This window comes from Schistocerca cancellata, chromosome 6 (assembly GCF_023864275.1).
Source record: "Schistocerca cancellata isolate TAMUIC-IGC-003103 chromosome 6, iqSchCanc2.1, whole genome shotgun sequence".
NCBI classification, from domain to species: domain Eukaryota; kingdom Metazoa; phylum Arthropoda; class Insecta; order Orthoptera; family Acrididae; genus Schistocerca; species Schistocerca cancellata.
In genome coordinates, this window is record NC_064631.1 from 145,853,439 (window position 1) to 145,871,553 (window position 18,115).

The window sequence follows — 18,115 nt, forward strand, 5'->3', positions numbered from 1 at the left end:
CGTATCATGTAAGTATTTAGCAGTAATAGTAACAAGGAGATCACACAGTAATCGCATTATTGTAATTTTTTATACTTGCGATACATTAACTGGGCTGGTACTGCCAACGGCTGAAAGCAAGGAGAAACTACAGCCGTAATTTTTCCCGAGGGCATGCAGCTTTACTGTATGGTTAAATAATGATGGCGTCCTCTTGGGTAAAATATTTCGGAGGTAAAATAGTCCCCCAATCGGATCTCCGGGTGGGGAATACTCAAGAGGACGTCGTCATCAGGAGAAAGAAAACTGGCGTTCTACGGATCGGAGCGTGGAATGTCAGATCCCTTAATCGGGCAGGTAGGTTAGAAAATTTAAAAAGGGAAATGGATAAGTTAAAGTTAGATATAGTGGGAAGTAGTGATTCAGTCTGTATATTGAGCAAGCAGTAAAGGAAACAAAAGAAAAATTCGGAGTAGGTATTAAAATCCATGGAGAAGAAATAAAAACTTTGAGGTTCGTCGATGACATTGTAATTCTGTCAGAGACAGCAAAGGACTTGGAAGAGCAGTTGAACGGAATGGACAGTGTCTTGAAAGGATGGTATAAGATGAACATCAACAAAAGCGAAACGAGGATAATGGAATGTAGTCGAATTAAGTCGGGTGATGCTGAGGGAATTAGATTAGGAAATGAGACACTTAAAGTAGTAAGGAGTTTTGCTATTTGGGGAGCAAAATAACTGACGATGGTCGAAGTAGATAGGATATAAAATGGAGACTGGCAATGGCAAGGGAAGCGTTTCTGAAGAAGAGAAATTTGTTAACATTGAGTATTGGTTTAAGTGTCAGGAAGCCGCTTCTGAAAGTATTTGTATGGAGTGTAGCCATGTATGGAAGTGAAACGTGAACGATAAATAGTTTAGACAAGAAGAGAATAGAAGCTTTTGAAATGTGGTGCTACAGAAGAATGCTGAAGATTAGATGGGTAGATCTATAGAATAGAATTGGGGAGAAGAGGAGTTTGTGGCACAACTTGACGAGAAGAAGGGCCGGTTGGTAGGACATGTTCTGAGGCATCAAGGGATCACAAATTTAGCATTGGAGGGATAGCGTGTAGGGTAAAAATCGTAGAGGGAGACCAAGAGATGAATACACTAAGCAGATTCAGAAGGATGTAGGTTGCAGTAAGTGCTGGGAGATGAAGAAGCTTGCACAGGATAGAGTAGCATGGAGAGCTGCATCAAACCAGTCTCAGGACTGAAGACCAGAACAACAACAACATCAACTCCAGAACTCACATATCAATCAACCGAAGCAGTTAGATGCAGCTCTGAAATATTCTCGAGTAAATCGATTTTGAAGTTTCTGTAGCTTTAATACGCTAATGTAATGTTTGTATTTCGGCAGAGAGGATGGCTCTGTGGTAGAATATTTGTCTGCGTCGTGGGGAGCAGGATTCGAGTACCACCCAATTCCACTTTGTAAACAAAGGTTCATGTACTACGATCATTTCTCTGAAGCGAAAAACGCATAAAAGTGGGAAAAAAATCAGTAGTGCTCGAAACTGGTGACTGCTATTTCGAGTCTCTTTCCGGTCATTATTTTTTTCTTTATTTTTCCTTTCATTTCGAATACATTCGCTATTCAAACATCAAATTCATCAAATAGGTGCTAATTAACACATAGCGATTTACCATTTTTATGAAAGCTGCGCGTCTTCTTTTTCTAATTACATGTTGCACAAAAATCTAATTTTCATTGAAATTATAAATTCTTAAATACCAATATTTTATAACATATTGTTAATAAGGATTGTTTAAATTTAAAAAATAGATGTTAAACTTTTTTCATATAAACGTATGTTACACTAAAAAAAACTGAACTGCAAAGATGTCTCTGTACTTAGTAGCGTCGACACGGAAGTGACTTTAGACTACTTCGAGCGACCTTTTACATTTGATCTAAAACTTGAATGATCAAAAAATGATAAGGCAGTACACTTCTCCACGATCAAATGACTTATGTTAACAGACAGCATCATTTCAGCAACCTTTATCTGGGAAACTTGGTCTGACACAAGGTTCGAAGTCTTTACAAGTGAACGAATTCGCTGTGATAATTACAACAAGCTCCCAAATTGCAGCAAACTACGTCCAACTCTAGGACTCTGAAAATAGCAGGCTACTTTCGCTAGCTCATGAAAGAAAGAAAGACATTGGACACGGATGCAGCAGAACATACGTCTCAGAATAAGACTATCCAAATGGAATAAGAAAAGGTCTGAGGAAATTTAACAATAGTCTGACTGCAGACGATTGAAAACAGCCGAAATTTTGAAGACCAACATGTCTATAGGTAGATGTACAATTATGAAACTCAAGAAAAGGAAAGGAGAGATAGCCACAGATGGACGTAATGTTACCGAAACTGTTAAGGTTTCTACCAAGACCTGCATTCTCCATCCATTGAGAGACCACCTGAAGAAGAAAAAGTAGCGTTGAATGATACACAGGAAGAAGCAATGGAAGTAATCGCTGCTGAAGTGGAAAATGCACTCAAACAACGAAAAGCAAATATCCTCGAGGAGGATATGATGAAAAATGAAATACTGGAACTAGGTGGAAGTAACCTGCTGGAAGCTGTGAGGATACTAATCAAAAAATGCATCAACTCTGGAAGAATACAAAAAATGGAAAACTGCTGAAGGGTGCTAAGGAAAACGTTGAGAACTATCGTTCAGTTAGTTTACCACATCTTTAGAAACTCCTGATTAAAATTGTAACAAACCGCCACACAAGAGAACTGGATTTCTGTCAACCTATTGAGTAAGCGGATTTTCGGGAAGTTTTCGACTATGTGTCGAATCCAGACTATCCGCCTTCTTCTTGAAGAAACAACCGTGTGTAACATTGGATTTCATTTGGCCTTCTAGACTGTCGAAAGGTTTTCGACTCCGTCGAGATTTTGGCAATCATGGAGGCTCTCGAAAATAGCAGGGTAAATTCTAGGTATACAAAATTCCTGAAACACGTTTATGAACAGGCAACAATTACAGAGTGGATGAAGACTTTATTACCAGTAAGATCCCAGTCGGCAAGGGAGTCCGCCAAACTAACCCCATCTCTTCCAAACTGTTCACCTGTTCACCCTTGCATTGGAGGATGTATTCAAATCACTAGACTGGAGTAACAGAGGAATAAAAACGATGGCTCATATCAGAACCATCTGACGATGATGTTGTCGTCATAAATGAAGATTTAGAAGAACTGAAGACTGTGATAGAACTGCTAAATCATGCCTCTTCAAAGATTGGCAATAAAACAAAAATTAAAAGCCCAGAAAATCAATCACTTATAGTAGGAAACGTGCCTACAGATGCTGTTGATGAATACACCTGTCTTGGAGACAAAATTACACTAGAGAAAAACGATCAAAGTGCAGAAATATCTCGCAGAGCGGGACAAAGTTGGGCAACATTCCAGAAACGAAGATTTGTCCTGACCAACAAGGATGTCCCAAATGAGGTCTGTAATATGTGCGTAATGCCAGTTAAAACCTACGTTCTGGAAACTAAGACTCTGTCTAAGGGTCTAAGGTAACTGCTCATAAACTGCAGCGCACACAACGAGACATAGAAGGAAAGATGCTCAGAGCTAGCCTCAGGGTTAGGATTTGATCAGGGGAAATTAGAAGGAGAACAAATGTGGTAGGGTTGGATACATAGCTCGACAAGGTCACAGCAGGTGGAGCCCTGGAATTGTTCACTGGAGAGCATGGGATCACAAGAAGGCACTAGAAGACCTCAAAAGAGATGGCTTGATGACGTGAAGCTGGTGGTTGGAACACTAGGGTACCTCGTGGCTCCAAATCGAAGACAACAGAAACGTGTGGAAGAGACCTATATCCAACAGTGGATTGGGATAGACTGGAGGAGAAGAAAGATTCGAAGACAACTGTTCCCATTATGGTGCTGCCAAGGTGTGTCTCTCGTAACGATCATAAGGAAAATACACTCCTGGAAATGGAAAAAAGAACACATTGACACCGGTGTGTCAGACCCACCATACTTGCTCCGGACACTGCGAGAGGGCTGTACAAGCAATGATCACACGCACGGCACAGCGGACACACCAGGAACCGCGGTGTTGGCCGTCGAATGGCGCTAGCTGCGCAGCATTTGTGCACCGCCGCCGTCAGTGTCAGCCAGTTTGCCGTGGCATACGGAGCTCCATCGCAGTCTTTAACACTGGTAGCATGCCGCGACAGCGTGGACGTGAACCGTATGTGCAGTTGACGGACTTTGAGCGAGGGCGTATAGTGGGCATGCGGGAGGCCGGGTGGACGTACCGCCGAATTGCTCAACACGTGGGGCGTGAGGTCTCCACAGTACATCGATGTTGTCGCCAGTGGTTGGCGGAAGGTGCACGTGCCCGTCGACCTGGGACCGGACCGCAGCGACGCACAGATGCACGCCAAGACCGTAGGATCCTACGCAGTGCCGTAGGGGAACGCATCGCCACTTCCCAGCAAATTAGGGACACTGTTGCTCCTGGGGTATCGGCGAGGACCATTCGCAACCGTCTCCATGAAGCTGGGCTATGGTCCCGCACACCGTTAGGCCGTCTTCCGCTCACGCCCCAACATCGTGCAGCCCTCCTCCAGTGGTGTCGCGACAGGCGTGAATGGAGGGACGAATGGAGACGTGTCGTCTTCAGCGATGAGAGTCGCTTCTGCCTTGGTGCCAATGATGGTCGTATGCGTGTTTGGCGCCGTGCAGGTGAGCGCCACAATCAGGACTGCATACGACCGAGGCACACAGGGCCAACATCCGGCATCATGGTGTGGGGAGCGATCTCCTACACTGGCCGTACACCACTGGTGATCGTCGAGGGGACACTGAATAGTGCACGGTACATCCAAACCGTCATCGAACCCATCGTTCTACCATTCCTAGACCGGCAAGGGAACTTGCTGTTCCAACAGGACAATGCACGTCCGCGTGTATCCCGTGCCACCCAACGTGCTCTAGAAGGTGTAAGTCAACTACCCTGGCCAGCAAGATCTCCGGATCTGTCCCCCATTGAGCATGTTTGGGACTGGATGAAGCGTCGTCTCACGCGGTCTGCACGTCCAGCACGAACGCTGGTCCAACTGAGGCGCCAGGTGGAAATGGCATGGCAAGCCGTTCCACAGGACTACATCTAGCATCTCTACGATCGTCTCCATGGGAGAATAGCAGCCTGCATTGCTGCGAAAGGTGGATATACACTGTACTAGTGCCGACATTGTGCATGCTCTGTTGCCTGTGTCTATGTGCCTGTGGTTCTGTCAGTGTGATCATGTGATGTATCTGACCCCAGGAATGTGTCAATAAAGTTTCCCCTTCCTGGGACAATGAATTCACGGTGTTCTTATTTCAATTTCCAGGAGTGTATAAGAGAGAATGGATACGTAGAAACTCGATTAGACAGATACTTCTTCCTCGCTCAATACGAGAATGGAACAGGAGTGACAATCGATAGTAGTAGTACCCAGCGCACTTCGCCATGCACTGCGCGCTGTCTTGAGGAGTGTTTATGTAGATTCATTCTTGATTCTAAAAATTCGAAGTTACTCATTTTCAAAAACCGTCCTACCCAAACCGTAGCTAATTAAGACCAGCGGAAAAGAGCTACTCTCAGTATCACGTCTGTAAAATATGTCTTTTGTAGTTAGACATTAAGAGACGGTAATTACCGAAATCCACAACAAACAAAACAACGGATCTACCTCCGTAACGATGGAAATCTACTTTTAATTTTGACAGGTTGTCGTACGGCAGACAAACAAAACGTTTGCTAAAATTACTGTCAGTTAATTCAGAAAATGCATTTTAACCACGAAAGTTAAATAAAAAAGAGGATGCTTAAACTGCGTTTTCTAAAGTACTTAACAGCTATTGGTTCTTATCTGATGAAAACATTGTCAGTTAATGTCTTATTATAGAGCACCGACTTGTCCTGCACTGCTTTAAGACACAACGGTAAACGTAAAGTACTATGTGATAACTACTGGGTTTTAGAAAGTCACTAAATATCACAAAAATTACAGTGAAAAAACTGGCAAGAAGAAACATTTACATTTAGGAAAACCTGTAAGTAAGTCTTAATTAGCGAGTCGCCAGCTCCATAGAAAACTTGCATGCGATCCCAGCTGCTTCGCCTTCTAACAAAACCGTCTAGCAACCAAAAGAGTCTTTCTCATCCTGCATTACTGCGTTGGTAGAACACGATGTTAGTGAGATGAACTCACTATTATCAGATACAGTAACTGAACTAATGGCACTACTTCTTTTCACAGAATTTACGATCGACGACGTGACAGCACAGTCGATCCTGTTTTACGCCGCAGGATTCGAAACATCGTCGACCACCATGAGTTTCGCCCTCTATGAACTGGCTCTCAATCAAGATGTACAGAAGCGACTGCACGAGGAGGTGGACGCGACGCTGAAAGGGAACGCAGGGCAGTTGACGTACGAAGCCATTTCCAGCATGAAGTATCTGGACAAGGTCGTCGCAGGTGAGTTTCTGCAGAGCAGCACAACATAAACCGACATAACTAAAGTGACAGCCTTGTTTTCTTTTTTACACAGGCAATCTATATTTGTAGGACCCAACAGATTCCACGGAACTACCCTAAAATAATTTTTCACTCTGTAGCTCATTGTAAGCTGCCGTTAGATTTCGTGTCAGAGTAAATCTGTGTACAAGACACGGACGCCCACACAGACCTCTCTATACCGAATGAATTAATTAGAATTCCTAGAAAATGGCACATGTCGATGTTTCAGTATTGATCCGAAAGCTTCATTACATAGACGTCTTTCTAGATTATTTACGTGAAAAGGTGCACTATTTTCAATGTCTATATATAAATAATTAGCACTCCGTCTACAGGCCACGAGTGGCATACCGGGGCCATCCGACCGCCGTGTCATCCTCAGTGGAGGATGCGGATAGGAGGGGCGTGGGGTTAGCACACCGCTCTCCCGGTCGTTATGACGGTATTCTTGACCGAAGCCGCTACTATTCCGTCGAGTAGCTCCTCAAGTGGCATCACGAGGCTGAGTGCACCCCGAAAAATGGCAACAGCATATGGCGGCCTGGATGGTCACCCATCCAAGTGCCGACCATGCCCGACAGCGCTTAACTTCGGTGATCTCACGGGAACCGATGTATCCACTACGGCAAGGCCGTTGCCCTAATGTCTATATATACAGGGTGTAAATTTTAGGTTGACAAACCAGAATAACTCGAAACATAAGCTTCACACAAAAAATGTGTAGAATCCAAAGTTGATTATTTTCGAGGGGGACACCTGCTGGTGCTAAAATTAGCCCGCCACTCCAGCCTCCTGGGGATGGTGCGGGAGGCAACTTTGAAATTTCAAATGGGAACCCCCATTTATTATAACAGAATCATATTCTACATAAAAAACTACGTACGTTTTCTCTTAAACATTTGTTTTGATTCTTGCCCCCTTTCTATCAGCAATTTATCGTAGATCGCTGGAAGAACGTAAAGTACCTAGCGACTGGAAGAAAGCGCAGGTCGTTCCCATTTTCAAGAAGGGTCATAAATCAGATGCGAATAATTATAGGCCTATTTCGCTTACGTCAATCTGTTGTAGAATAATGGAACATGTTTTGTGTTCTCGTATTATGACGTTCTTAGATAATACAAATCTCCTTCATCATAACCAACATGGATTCCGCAAACAGAGATCATGTGAAACTCAGCTCGCCCTATTTGCCCAAGAAATTCACAGTGCCATAGACGCTGGCGAGCAGATTGATGCCGTATTCCTGGACATCAGGAAGGCATTTGATACGGTTCCGCACTTACGTTTAATGAAAAAAATACGAGCTTACGGAATATCGGACCAGGTTTGTGATTGGATTCAGGATTTCCTAGAAGAAAGAACACAACATGTCATTCTTAACGGTTCAAAATCTGCAGATGTAGAGGTAATTTCGGGAGTACCGCAAGGAAGCGTGATAGGACCTTTATTGTTTACAATATACATAAATGACTTAGTTGACAACATCGGTAGCTCCGTGAGGCTATTTGCAGATGACACGGTTGTCTACAAGAAAGTAGCAACATCAGAAGACTCGTACGTACTCCAGGAAGACCTGCAGAGGATTAATGCATGGTGCGACAGCTGGCAGCTTTCCCTAAACGTAGATAAATGTAATATAATGCGCATACATAGGGGCAGAAATCCATTCCAGTACGATTATGCCATAGGTGGTAAATCATTGGAAGCGGTAACGACCGTAAAATACTTAGGAGTTACTATCCGGAGCGATCTGAAGTGGAATGATCACATAAAACAAATAGTGGGAAAAGCAGGCGCCAGGTTGAGATTCATAGGAAGAATTCTAAGAAAATGTGACTCATCGACGAAAGAAGTAGCTTACAAAACGCTTGTTCGTCCGATTCTTGAGTATTGCTCATCAGTATGGGACCCTTACCAGGTTGGATTAATAGAAGAGATAGACATGATCCAGCGAAAAGCAGCGCGATTCGTCATGGGGACATTTAGTCAGCGCGAGAGCGTTACGGAGATGCTGAACAAGCTCCAGTGGCGGACACTTCAAGAAAGGCGTTACGCAATACGGAGAGGTTTATTATCGAAATTACGAGAGAGCACATTCCGGGAAGAGATGGGCAACATATTACTACCGCCCACATATATCTCGCGTAATGATCACAACGAAAAGATCCGAGAAATTAGAGCAAATACGGAGACTTACAAGCAGTCGTTCTTCCCACGCACAATTCGTGAATGGAACAGGGAAGGGGGGATCAGATAGTGGTACAATAAGTACCCTCCGCCACACACCGTAAGGTGGCTCGCGGAGTATAGATGTAGATGTAGATGTAGATTCTTGGTAGTTCTCGCTGTAATTAAAAAAAATCCGTGTTCTCGTTTTTGCGCGGAAAATGGTCACGGATAGATGAAAAACTTATTTACTTCGTAAATGAGAGAGAGGAATTAAAGTTTTACAAATGTTGACCCGAATATTAATTTTTTCCGCAGATTCGGATAAATTTTGTTTGTTTCGTGGTCATGAGGCCAAACAATTTTTAAGTATCAAACAAATCATCTGACTAGCTAACGAACTAACCAAACATTTTTCATATTTTTGACCAGTTAAATACCCACTCCTGCAATCAGACATTAGTCACCAATCACTTCGTAAGAAAATCTGTCATCTTAACAGCCAATGTTGGTGTTTCGTATTTTTTCCCCAGTGTAGCTACTACTTGCGCACTGCTTGAAGAATTCGGTGCAGTTGCCTCATGCAGGCTACCTGAGACAACGGAAATCGAGGGAATTCGCCGTGTAGTGACAAGTTTACCTCGCTACAAACGTAGTTTGACTACGTAGGTAGGCGAATTAAGAATGGCGTTTGCTTTTCTGTAGGAAACCAGGCGTGACACGTGGAGTCAACGGCACACAAATAGAGACGACAGTGCCAGTGTATAAAGGTTATTTGCTGGAGTGACGTTGATAGCTATCTGAAACAAGTAAACATCGGTCAGAAGTCGTAACATTGTTCCGACGTTTGTCGTTTCTGCTGCTCGCATGAGTTACCAAGTGCCTTATTTGAGTGCAAGACTTATAGGCAGCTGGCAACGCGCGTTACGTGCCCAGACATACAGAAATCAACACGTTGAGAGCGGAACTGATTTCACTGGGCTTTTCGCTGAGGCGTCAGTGCTGCTTGACGGCGGTCACTTGTGTTGAGTTGGCGTATAAAGGGATGTGTCAAGCTGCGCCTGCCGCCAGCAACCCATCCGACGACTGCTCACAAGGGAACCTCCCCATCGCACCCCCCACAGATTTAGTTATAAGTTGGCACAGTGGATAGGCCTTGAAAAACTGAACACAGATCAATCGAGAAAACAGGAAGAAGTTGTGTGGAACTATGAAAAAATAAACAAAATATACAAACTGGGTCGTCCATGCGTAAGATCAGCAATATTAAGGAAAACGTGAGACGAGGAGCTACGTGGTCCCGTGGTTAGCGTGAACAGCTCTGGAACGAGAGGTCCTTGGTTCAAATCTTCCCTCGACCGAAAATTTTAACTTTTTATTTTCAGTTTATGTGAAAAACTCTTATGTTTTCATCACTTTTTTTGGAGTGATTATTACATCCACAAGAAAACCTAAATCGGACAAGGTAGAAGAAACTTTTCACGCATTCGCCAAGTGTACTAGTTAGGTGGGTCGACAACATATTCCTGTCATGTGACGCACATGCTGTCACCAGTGTCGTATACAAAATAACAGACGTGTTTTCCTGTGGAGGAATCGGTTGACCTATGACGTTGCGATCAAATGTTTTCGGTTCCCATTGGAGAGGCACGTCCTTTCGTCAACTAATCACACGGTTTTGCGGTGCGGTCGCAAAATACAGACACTAAACTTATTACAGTGAACAGAGACGTCAATGAACGAGCGGACAGATCATAACTTTGCGAAAATAAAGAAAGCAAAATTTTCAGTGGAGGGCAGATTTGAACCAAGGACCTCCCGTTCCGCAGCTGTTCACGCTAACCACGGGACCACAGCGCTCCTCGCTTACATTGCCTTTAATATTGCCTATCGTACACATGGACGACCCAGTTTGTATATTTTGCTTATTTTTTCATAGATCCACACAACTCTTCCTGTTTTCTGGATTGATCTGTGTTCAGTTTTTCAAGGCCTATCCATTGTGCCAACTTATAACTAAATCTGAGGGGGGGGGGGTGCGATGGGGGGGTTCCCTTGTCAGTAATTACCGCCTAGCAGACAGGCCTTACCGTGGAAAAAATTCCCTCGCAACTGCCGCCGGTGTGGCCGATCGGTTCTAGGCGCTTCAGTCCGGAACCGCGCTGCTGCTACGATGGCAGGTTCGAATCTTGCCTCGGGCATGGATGTGTGTGATGTCCTTAGGTTAGTTAGGTTTAACTAGTTATAAGTCTAGGGGGCTGATGACCTCAGATTTTAAGTCCCACAGTGCTTAGAACCATTTGAACCATCTGAACTGCCGCCGTGCTGGATAACTCAACAAAATGTATGTACTCCATCTCACGGTTGTTCAGTTGGAGTTAGGGATGGTAAAAATGACCGGTTAAACCGATACCGGGATTTTCGTTCTGAATAAACGGTATTTTTCTGTATTTGTTTGGTCTCGGTTATAACAGATTTTTTTTATTTTTTACTAATAACTCTGTAAAAAATCGAAATTTCAAAGGACCCTAGCAGCAGTGCTAAAGTTTTTCGTTTGTAAGTAAACCTCTTTTTGAAAAAGGAGCAATTTTTATTTGTAAAATTTACATTGATTTGAAATACTGCGTTACTGTAGAAAATGGAAAAAGCGATGAGTACTACTTTAATAACAACGCCGACAGAAACGAACAACATGCACATGCCGTGAAAATTTGTACAGCATTAATGATACAATAATGTCCGTGTTGCCTTGTGTCGTGGCTTAAGGTAAACGTGTACGTGTAGTGTGCAAGATTTGCCCCCACGTGGTCTGCTTCTCGCTGTCGTTGCTGGATATCCGTTGTATTGCAGAATGGCACGAACCCTAGTCTGGACGTATTTCTCCGAAGTGACGTAGCAGAGAAGTACAATGCTTCGCTTGCTTTGAAAGATTAAAGATTTGTCTGCCATTTCTATGAAATAATAATAGAGGGAAGATTATAGGGCAACAGCAATAAATTAAAAACTATCTATAACTCATTCATAGTATACAATAAGAACAGAAAGTAGCTTCACTGCTGCCTGTGTTCTCATTGTACCGTCTTTATTTGCTAGTAGTCCCTGAAAATGGACGAATTAACACAAAGAAACAGAGTCAGTTTTCACCCTTTGCTACTCACTATACGTAACGCCAAAACAGTGGTATGATCCCCAATTACAACATGATTTTTGAGCAGAGCTTCAAAAATTTAGAATCAGTCGGAGAATATGCTAAGTTCTAGGGGACAGATGACCCCAGATGTTAAGTCCTATAGTGCTCAGATCCATTTGAACCAGGGGTGGACGGGCTTAGTTTTCAGTTATTTCTCTATTTAATTTAAAATTTTGAGTCTGTGTATTTTGAAACCGAGAGAGTCGATTTTTTAAATCTTTCTTAGAGTTCTACTTTTATTACAGGAAATATTGGGAATAAAAAACCGAAAATCGATTATTTCAGAAACCAATTATTCTGAGTGGTTTTAACAATCAGGTCAAAATAGCGTGGAAAAGTCGATAAAATCGAAAACCGATTGTTCCTGGGCTAACCGCAATCCCTAGTTGGAATATAAAAAGGCGTGGTATGACAGTAAGACAGCCTCCCACGGCCGACCATTTAGAGAAAGTCACAGCAATTACATTCAGAAAATTTGGTTCCTTATAGCAGCAAGAACGTCGAAAGGAGAAGACCGTGGTTTCTTGAGTGCGTAAATTGTACCACGTATACGTCGCAGTACGATACGACTGCTCATCCGAAAGTGAGAACTCGTCTGATGGCTCAGTAAATGATCAGAGAGTGTGATTTGATCCTCTAGGCAATCAGCAGAATTTTGTGTGTTTTACGACTGACCACGGTGCCAAAGTGAGCGATGAAGATGTGCAAAAGTGTTCCAAAATTGATGATTTCTGTCTACTTTTTGTCACAGATGAATACTCAAGCACATAAACGAACAAACAAATGTTTGTACTACACAAGCGACAATGGTTTCCAAAAGTTTGAATCAGCGGGTGCCAACAAACAAGAACGAAATAAAACGGTGTTTGAATTAATTTTGAGGACTGGATTGAACGAAATGAAACGGTGTTTGAATTAATTTTGTGGATGCGATTGATGAAAGTTCCATCTACACTGTGGTCCCAGGATCCATTGTTTATTCAAATATACCCGGTAAACGAATGATAAGAGATCATTTCGAAATATCGTTGAGAATGCTGCATTTCTCAGACAGTACAAAAGTTGGTGCTTTACATCATCTCTCAAAAGTTCAATTCATTATTGACGGATTGAACCAAAATTTTAAAACTATTATGATCCTTCTGAAAAACTATGTATCGACGACCACGAATCATATTCAGGAATATTTGAAACAAAACAGACACAAATATTATATCAGATGGTTTAAATTCTCCTGCGATAATGGATACTGCTGCACTTTCCGGATTTACTCTGGTAAACTACTTGATAAATAAAATAACACAGCAACAAATGTTATGATGAGTTTATGTCAAGATCTATTCAATAAACTCTATGCATTATCTACCGATAATTCGTATACCAGTGTAGATTTGGCAAGCAAACTCTTAACAAAGAATAGGCTTTTGGTTTGTACCTTTCGACTAAATCACGAAAGAATGCCCAAGGAAATTGTAACGACCAAACTGAAACTCGGGAAAGTGATTGCAAAAGAGGACGGTCAAGGAATTTGGGTCCTGAAATGGATACACAAAAGAGACGTTTCCGTTCTTTCCATCATACATGCTAGAGGGAGAGGTATATCGAAAGCCAAAAATTGTTACGAAATGTTACGGGGATAATCTGCTATTGGCCTTTCTGATCAGATGAGTGCATATGACAGTCCACTGAGAATGACAGTAAAATTGTATCGGAAGTTAACAATCGATCTTTTCCTGAACGCCGCTGGTGTGATTGCGTTGTATGTATTGCAATATGTGATGGGACAGAAAATGTCAAACAGAATATACCAGAACCAGTTGACAGTCAGTGTCGATACAAAAAGAAGGAAACATCAGTTGGAAACAGAAGAACGAAAGGCGCATGAAGTGCGTAAATATTTTTATGAAAGTTACAAGACAAACACAGAAGCACTCGGGCGCAATTCACTTACAAAATTAACTGAACAGGTGCTTGATTAGCTTTTGTAATAAATGCAAATCTGGCCCCATCTTTGTACTGAATGTTTTAATAAAGTCCATTAAAATTATGATGTGGGTTTTTTAACGTTGATACTGTCGTTCCCATGCACTGATTTTGTCCACACGAAAAGTACACTCATTTCCACAGGACTGGAGGCGCGCTTAGCGTGTTAAAAAAAGAAAAAGAGCACGAAAGGCAACGAAAGGGACAAAAAATTGTAACCTCACACCCCTACCTCTATTTATTTGACTAACTCGATTTTAGCGTTGCTAATGAATACGTTAGATTTCTTCAAAACAATCGTGCACTAGTGGCTAATAATATCTGGATGTTTTTTAAGAATATGTCAAATAACTGTCACAGTGGTACAAGTAAGCGTCATGTGTTGCATGGAAACAGTGATTTTACCGTCGGTTACGTTTCAGTGTCCTCATACTATCTACTGCAATGCATATTATGTGACAGATTCTGCTAGATTCTCTCCTAATCACTGTAACTAACACCGGCATTGTGTCAGTGAAGTATGAACCTGAAGCGCACCGAGCATGGTGGACTAGTTCGCAAGGAACAAAGTTCATATCTCCGTCGGGAAACCTGATATACACTGACTGTAGATTCCGTTATCAGGCCAGGCTACAACCAATGGTACGTCACTCGCGTATCCTTCCCAGCCCATTGAGCAAGTGATATTAGAATTAGCTTCTCTACTAGATTAGGATAACGAACAAACGGTGGTTAGCAAGATTCCTCAAAACTGGGAGTTCCGGCAGCCATTTCCCTTGTTTATAAACTACTTGTGATATTTTCGAAAGTGTTTCAAAATTTTATCGCTTCTCACAGAATTCAGAGTTCCGCGAAATGATGTAAATTGATTGACTGATGATGACACACATAACTAAGAATGCGGAAGCAGGGAAAAACAAAGTGTAAGAGACTTAACAAAGCTTAATACCTCGCAGCTAAGCTGCCTAGAACACTTGTCACCGAACTTAACATTTTAAAGGGTTCATATGTTTCGTATGTGTTACGAGGTAGATAGTGATGGTCTAATTTTATTCAGCTCTTTGGTAACAGCAACGTCGAGATAGTGTACTAAAGCAATGTGAAACAACGAAAATGGAATAACATATTTCATCACAACCAAATACATGAAAAAAAAACTTTGATCACGCTGAGATGTTTAATTGGGCAGTGGTTGTCGAAACGGCCATCTGATGAGATTCTGTAATAAATTAATGAACTTCTGTAGGAAGATGGAATTATCATTTTAAAGGGTTCATATGTTTCGTATGTGTTACGAGGTAGATAGTAATGGTCTAATTTTATTCAGCTCTTTGGTAACAGCAACGTCGAGATAGTGTACTAAAGCAATGTGAAACAACGAAAATGGAATAACATATTTCATCACAACCAAATACATGAAAAAAAACTTTGATCACGCTGAGATGTTTAATTGGGCAGTGGTTGTCGAAACGGCCATCTGATGAGTTTCTGTAATAAATTAATTAAACCTCTGTAGGAAGATGGAATTCGTATTTTTGTGCGACACAGTAAAGACAGATTAGGTTTAAATATTCGCTTAATTTCCGCCTTCGGTTCCGTAGAATTAGAATTTGTGCGAGATTCACTAGTTCGAAACCGAACACGGTTTTATAACTGCGACGGGCATTCAATAGCCAGTGCCACACACATTTTTTTCGGCCAATTTCGGTTGAAATAATGCGGACTTTGTTGTGGGTCATCGTGGAATAGTACCGCCGCAGCCCCTGTAGGTTCATGTAGTTCCGATAGGTGGCTCCGCCATCCGTGCACGTAGCCTTCAAAATGGAGTCTGTAACGGACATGCGTTCTAAACAGAGAGCTGTCACTGAGTTTCTTTTGGCGGAAAACCAGAGCATCCCAGGTATTCATAAGCGCTTGCAGAATGTCTCCGGAGACATTGCAGCGAACACCGGCTGATGGCACATAGCTGTGACTCATGTAATGCTGGAACGTGCGGACACTCTCATTCCATACTATAGTGCCTGTGTTGTTCAGAAGTACTGCGTACTTCAGAAGGATTGCGTGTCCGAAGCAACAGTGCATCGTACTCGTGAACAACACAGGCACTATCGTATTTATCCGTCGGCACCGAGCAAGCGGCTTTCAATTAAAATGTTTCCCCTGTACTGGAATATTCATAATGGATGTACGAGTGCACGACTGACGACATGTGGAAATTTTGATCTGGCCGTGAAGTGTGCTCAGATAGCTTAACGGCAAGGTAATAGCTCGCGATTAGCGGGAAATCTGGGTTCGAGTTCCGGTTCGGCACAAATTTTCACTGTCGTCATTCCGTTATACAAGTGATGGTTGTCCATATTCGCAGCTGCGAATATATTTTATGACTCTCAATCGAGGTGATCGACGGATCGGAATTAAACAACTCGCTGCTCAACTGGCTGCCTTTGTTTGTACAGCTGACGCATTCGTCCACTATTTCGGGTACTCAGAAGTGTGTGCCCATTGGATTCCACGCCGCCTAACATAAGAGCGTAACGAAAAACCATCCGTGCGGAATTCCTTGTGCGTTACGAGGCTGATGGTAAGGACGTGGCGACGCTGGCTCCGACGGTGGTACCATGCGGGCATACGGGCCCTCCGAGTAAGGAGTTACACGGTATTACACTATCAAATGTCTTCGTCAAAGATTTTATCAAAAATGTGATCAAATATTCTTCAAATATATTTGACAAAGATCTTTGACGTGGTGCTAAAAAGGGATATTACATTGTCATCATATTTTTCGTGAAAGTTGAAGATGGCTGACAACAACTTGTTGTTAACTGCAGCAGTTGCATGTACCACAATTGCACTGTGTGCACATGCGGAAGAGAAGCTAGGGAAAAAAAAAGGAAACGTACCTGGGTGAAGCCGTGAGTTTTACGACGACACGATAAAAGCATTCAACAAAACTTGTTATGTGAGCTTATAGTGGAGTAATTCCAAATTGACCACATAGCAATCAGCTGGACAAATGCTAAACAGATCATGAACACAAAGGTCAGGGAGAACACAAGAATAGAATTGGATCACTATCTTACAGACGTTAAGTGCCTTTGGATTCCAAACAGGGACAGACTGCCACAGACGAATAGAAGAACAGAAAATATAAAGGTAGACAGAGACAAATTAAGACACAATCGATCCAGATATGAGGAAGGAATTGAATCATTCAATGAATGGGACGACATGAAGCGAAATATGGCGAAACAGGCTGAACTATGGGGAAAGGAAGAAAAGAAACGGAAGCACTGGAGGTGGAACAAGGAATGTGAGGAAGCGATAGAGACTCGCAGGAAAGCCTGGAGAGACTGGAGCAGCAAGAAGGACCCGGAAAAATGGGAAGTTTTCTTAGGAGCAAGAAAGGAAGCGGCCCGAGCAATAAGATGGACCAGAAGACAGAAGATGAAGCAGGAACTGGGCTAGATTGAAACCAACTTTAGGAAAAACAACAGCAGACACTTTTTCGGGAAATTCAAAAAGAGTCTGAATGGATAATAGGGTATAGAACTGTTTATAAGAGATAAGAAAGGGGAGCTGGCTGTTAGTGCAAAGGAGAACTGTCGGATTTTTGCAGAGCACTTTCACGACCTCCTGAACTGTGAACCACCTGAAGAAGAGCTGGAACTGGGGACTGACGCAGAAGAGAGAGAGCCACGCCCTCCAACGAGGGATGAAGTCGCACATGCCATAAGCGATCTAAAGAATAATAAGGCAACTGGAGATGATGGTATAGCAGCCGAGATGATAAAGTGGGGAGGGAACAAAGCAATAGACAACATGACAAACATAATTCACCAGATCTGGAGAACAAAGAAGTTGCCAGAAGGATGGAAGAATGCAATTGTAATACCAATACATAAGAAGGGGGACGAGAGAGATGCAAACAACTACAGAGGAATATCGCTACTACAGGTCGGATACAAGGTGCTGTCAAAACTATTGCTCAAGAGAGTAGAAGAACTGGTAGAAAGTACAGTTGGCGACTACCAAGCGGGATTCCAGAAGGAAAGAGGCTGTATAGAACAGATATTTATCCTGAAGCAACTGATAGAATATAGGGCCTTAAAAAACAAAAAGACAGTAATAACCTTCGTGGACTTCACAACGGCATATGACTCCATCGACAGACAGACTCTTGTTAGGATCCTGAAGA

The 18,115-nt window shown here is 42.6% G+C and overlaps 1 protein-coding gene and 1 pseudogene across 1 annotated transcript in view; one reads left to right on the forward strand and one right to left on the reverse strand.

The window, feature by feature from the left end:
* The window catches only part of LOC126191068 (cytochrome P450 6k1-like), a 59,041-nt gene that overhangs the window by 37,535 nt on the left and 3,391 nt on the right, over positions 1-18,115 (forward strand). The window contains exon 6 of the mRNA XM_049931787.1: positions 6,318-6,539. Coding sequence (XP_049787744.1) covers positions 6,318-6,539 — 222 coding nt within the window. The remainder of the gene's footprint in view (positions 1-6,317; positions 6,540-18,115) is intronic.
* On the reverse strand, positions 7,103-7,220 carry LOC126089982 (5S ribosomal RNA; annotated as a pseudogene).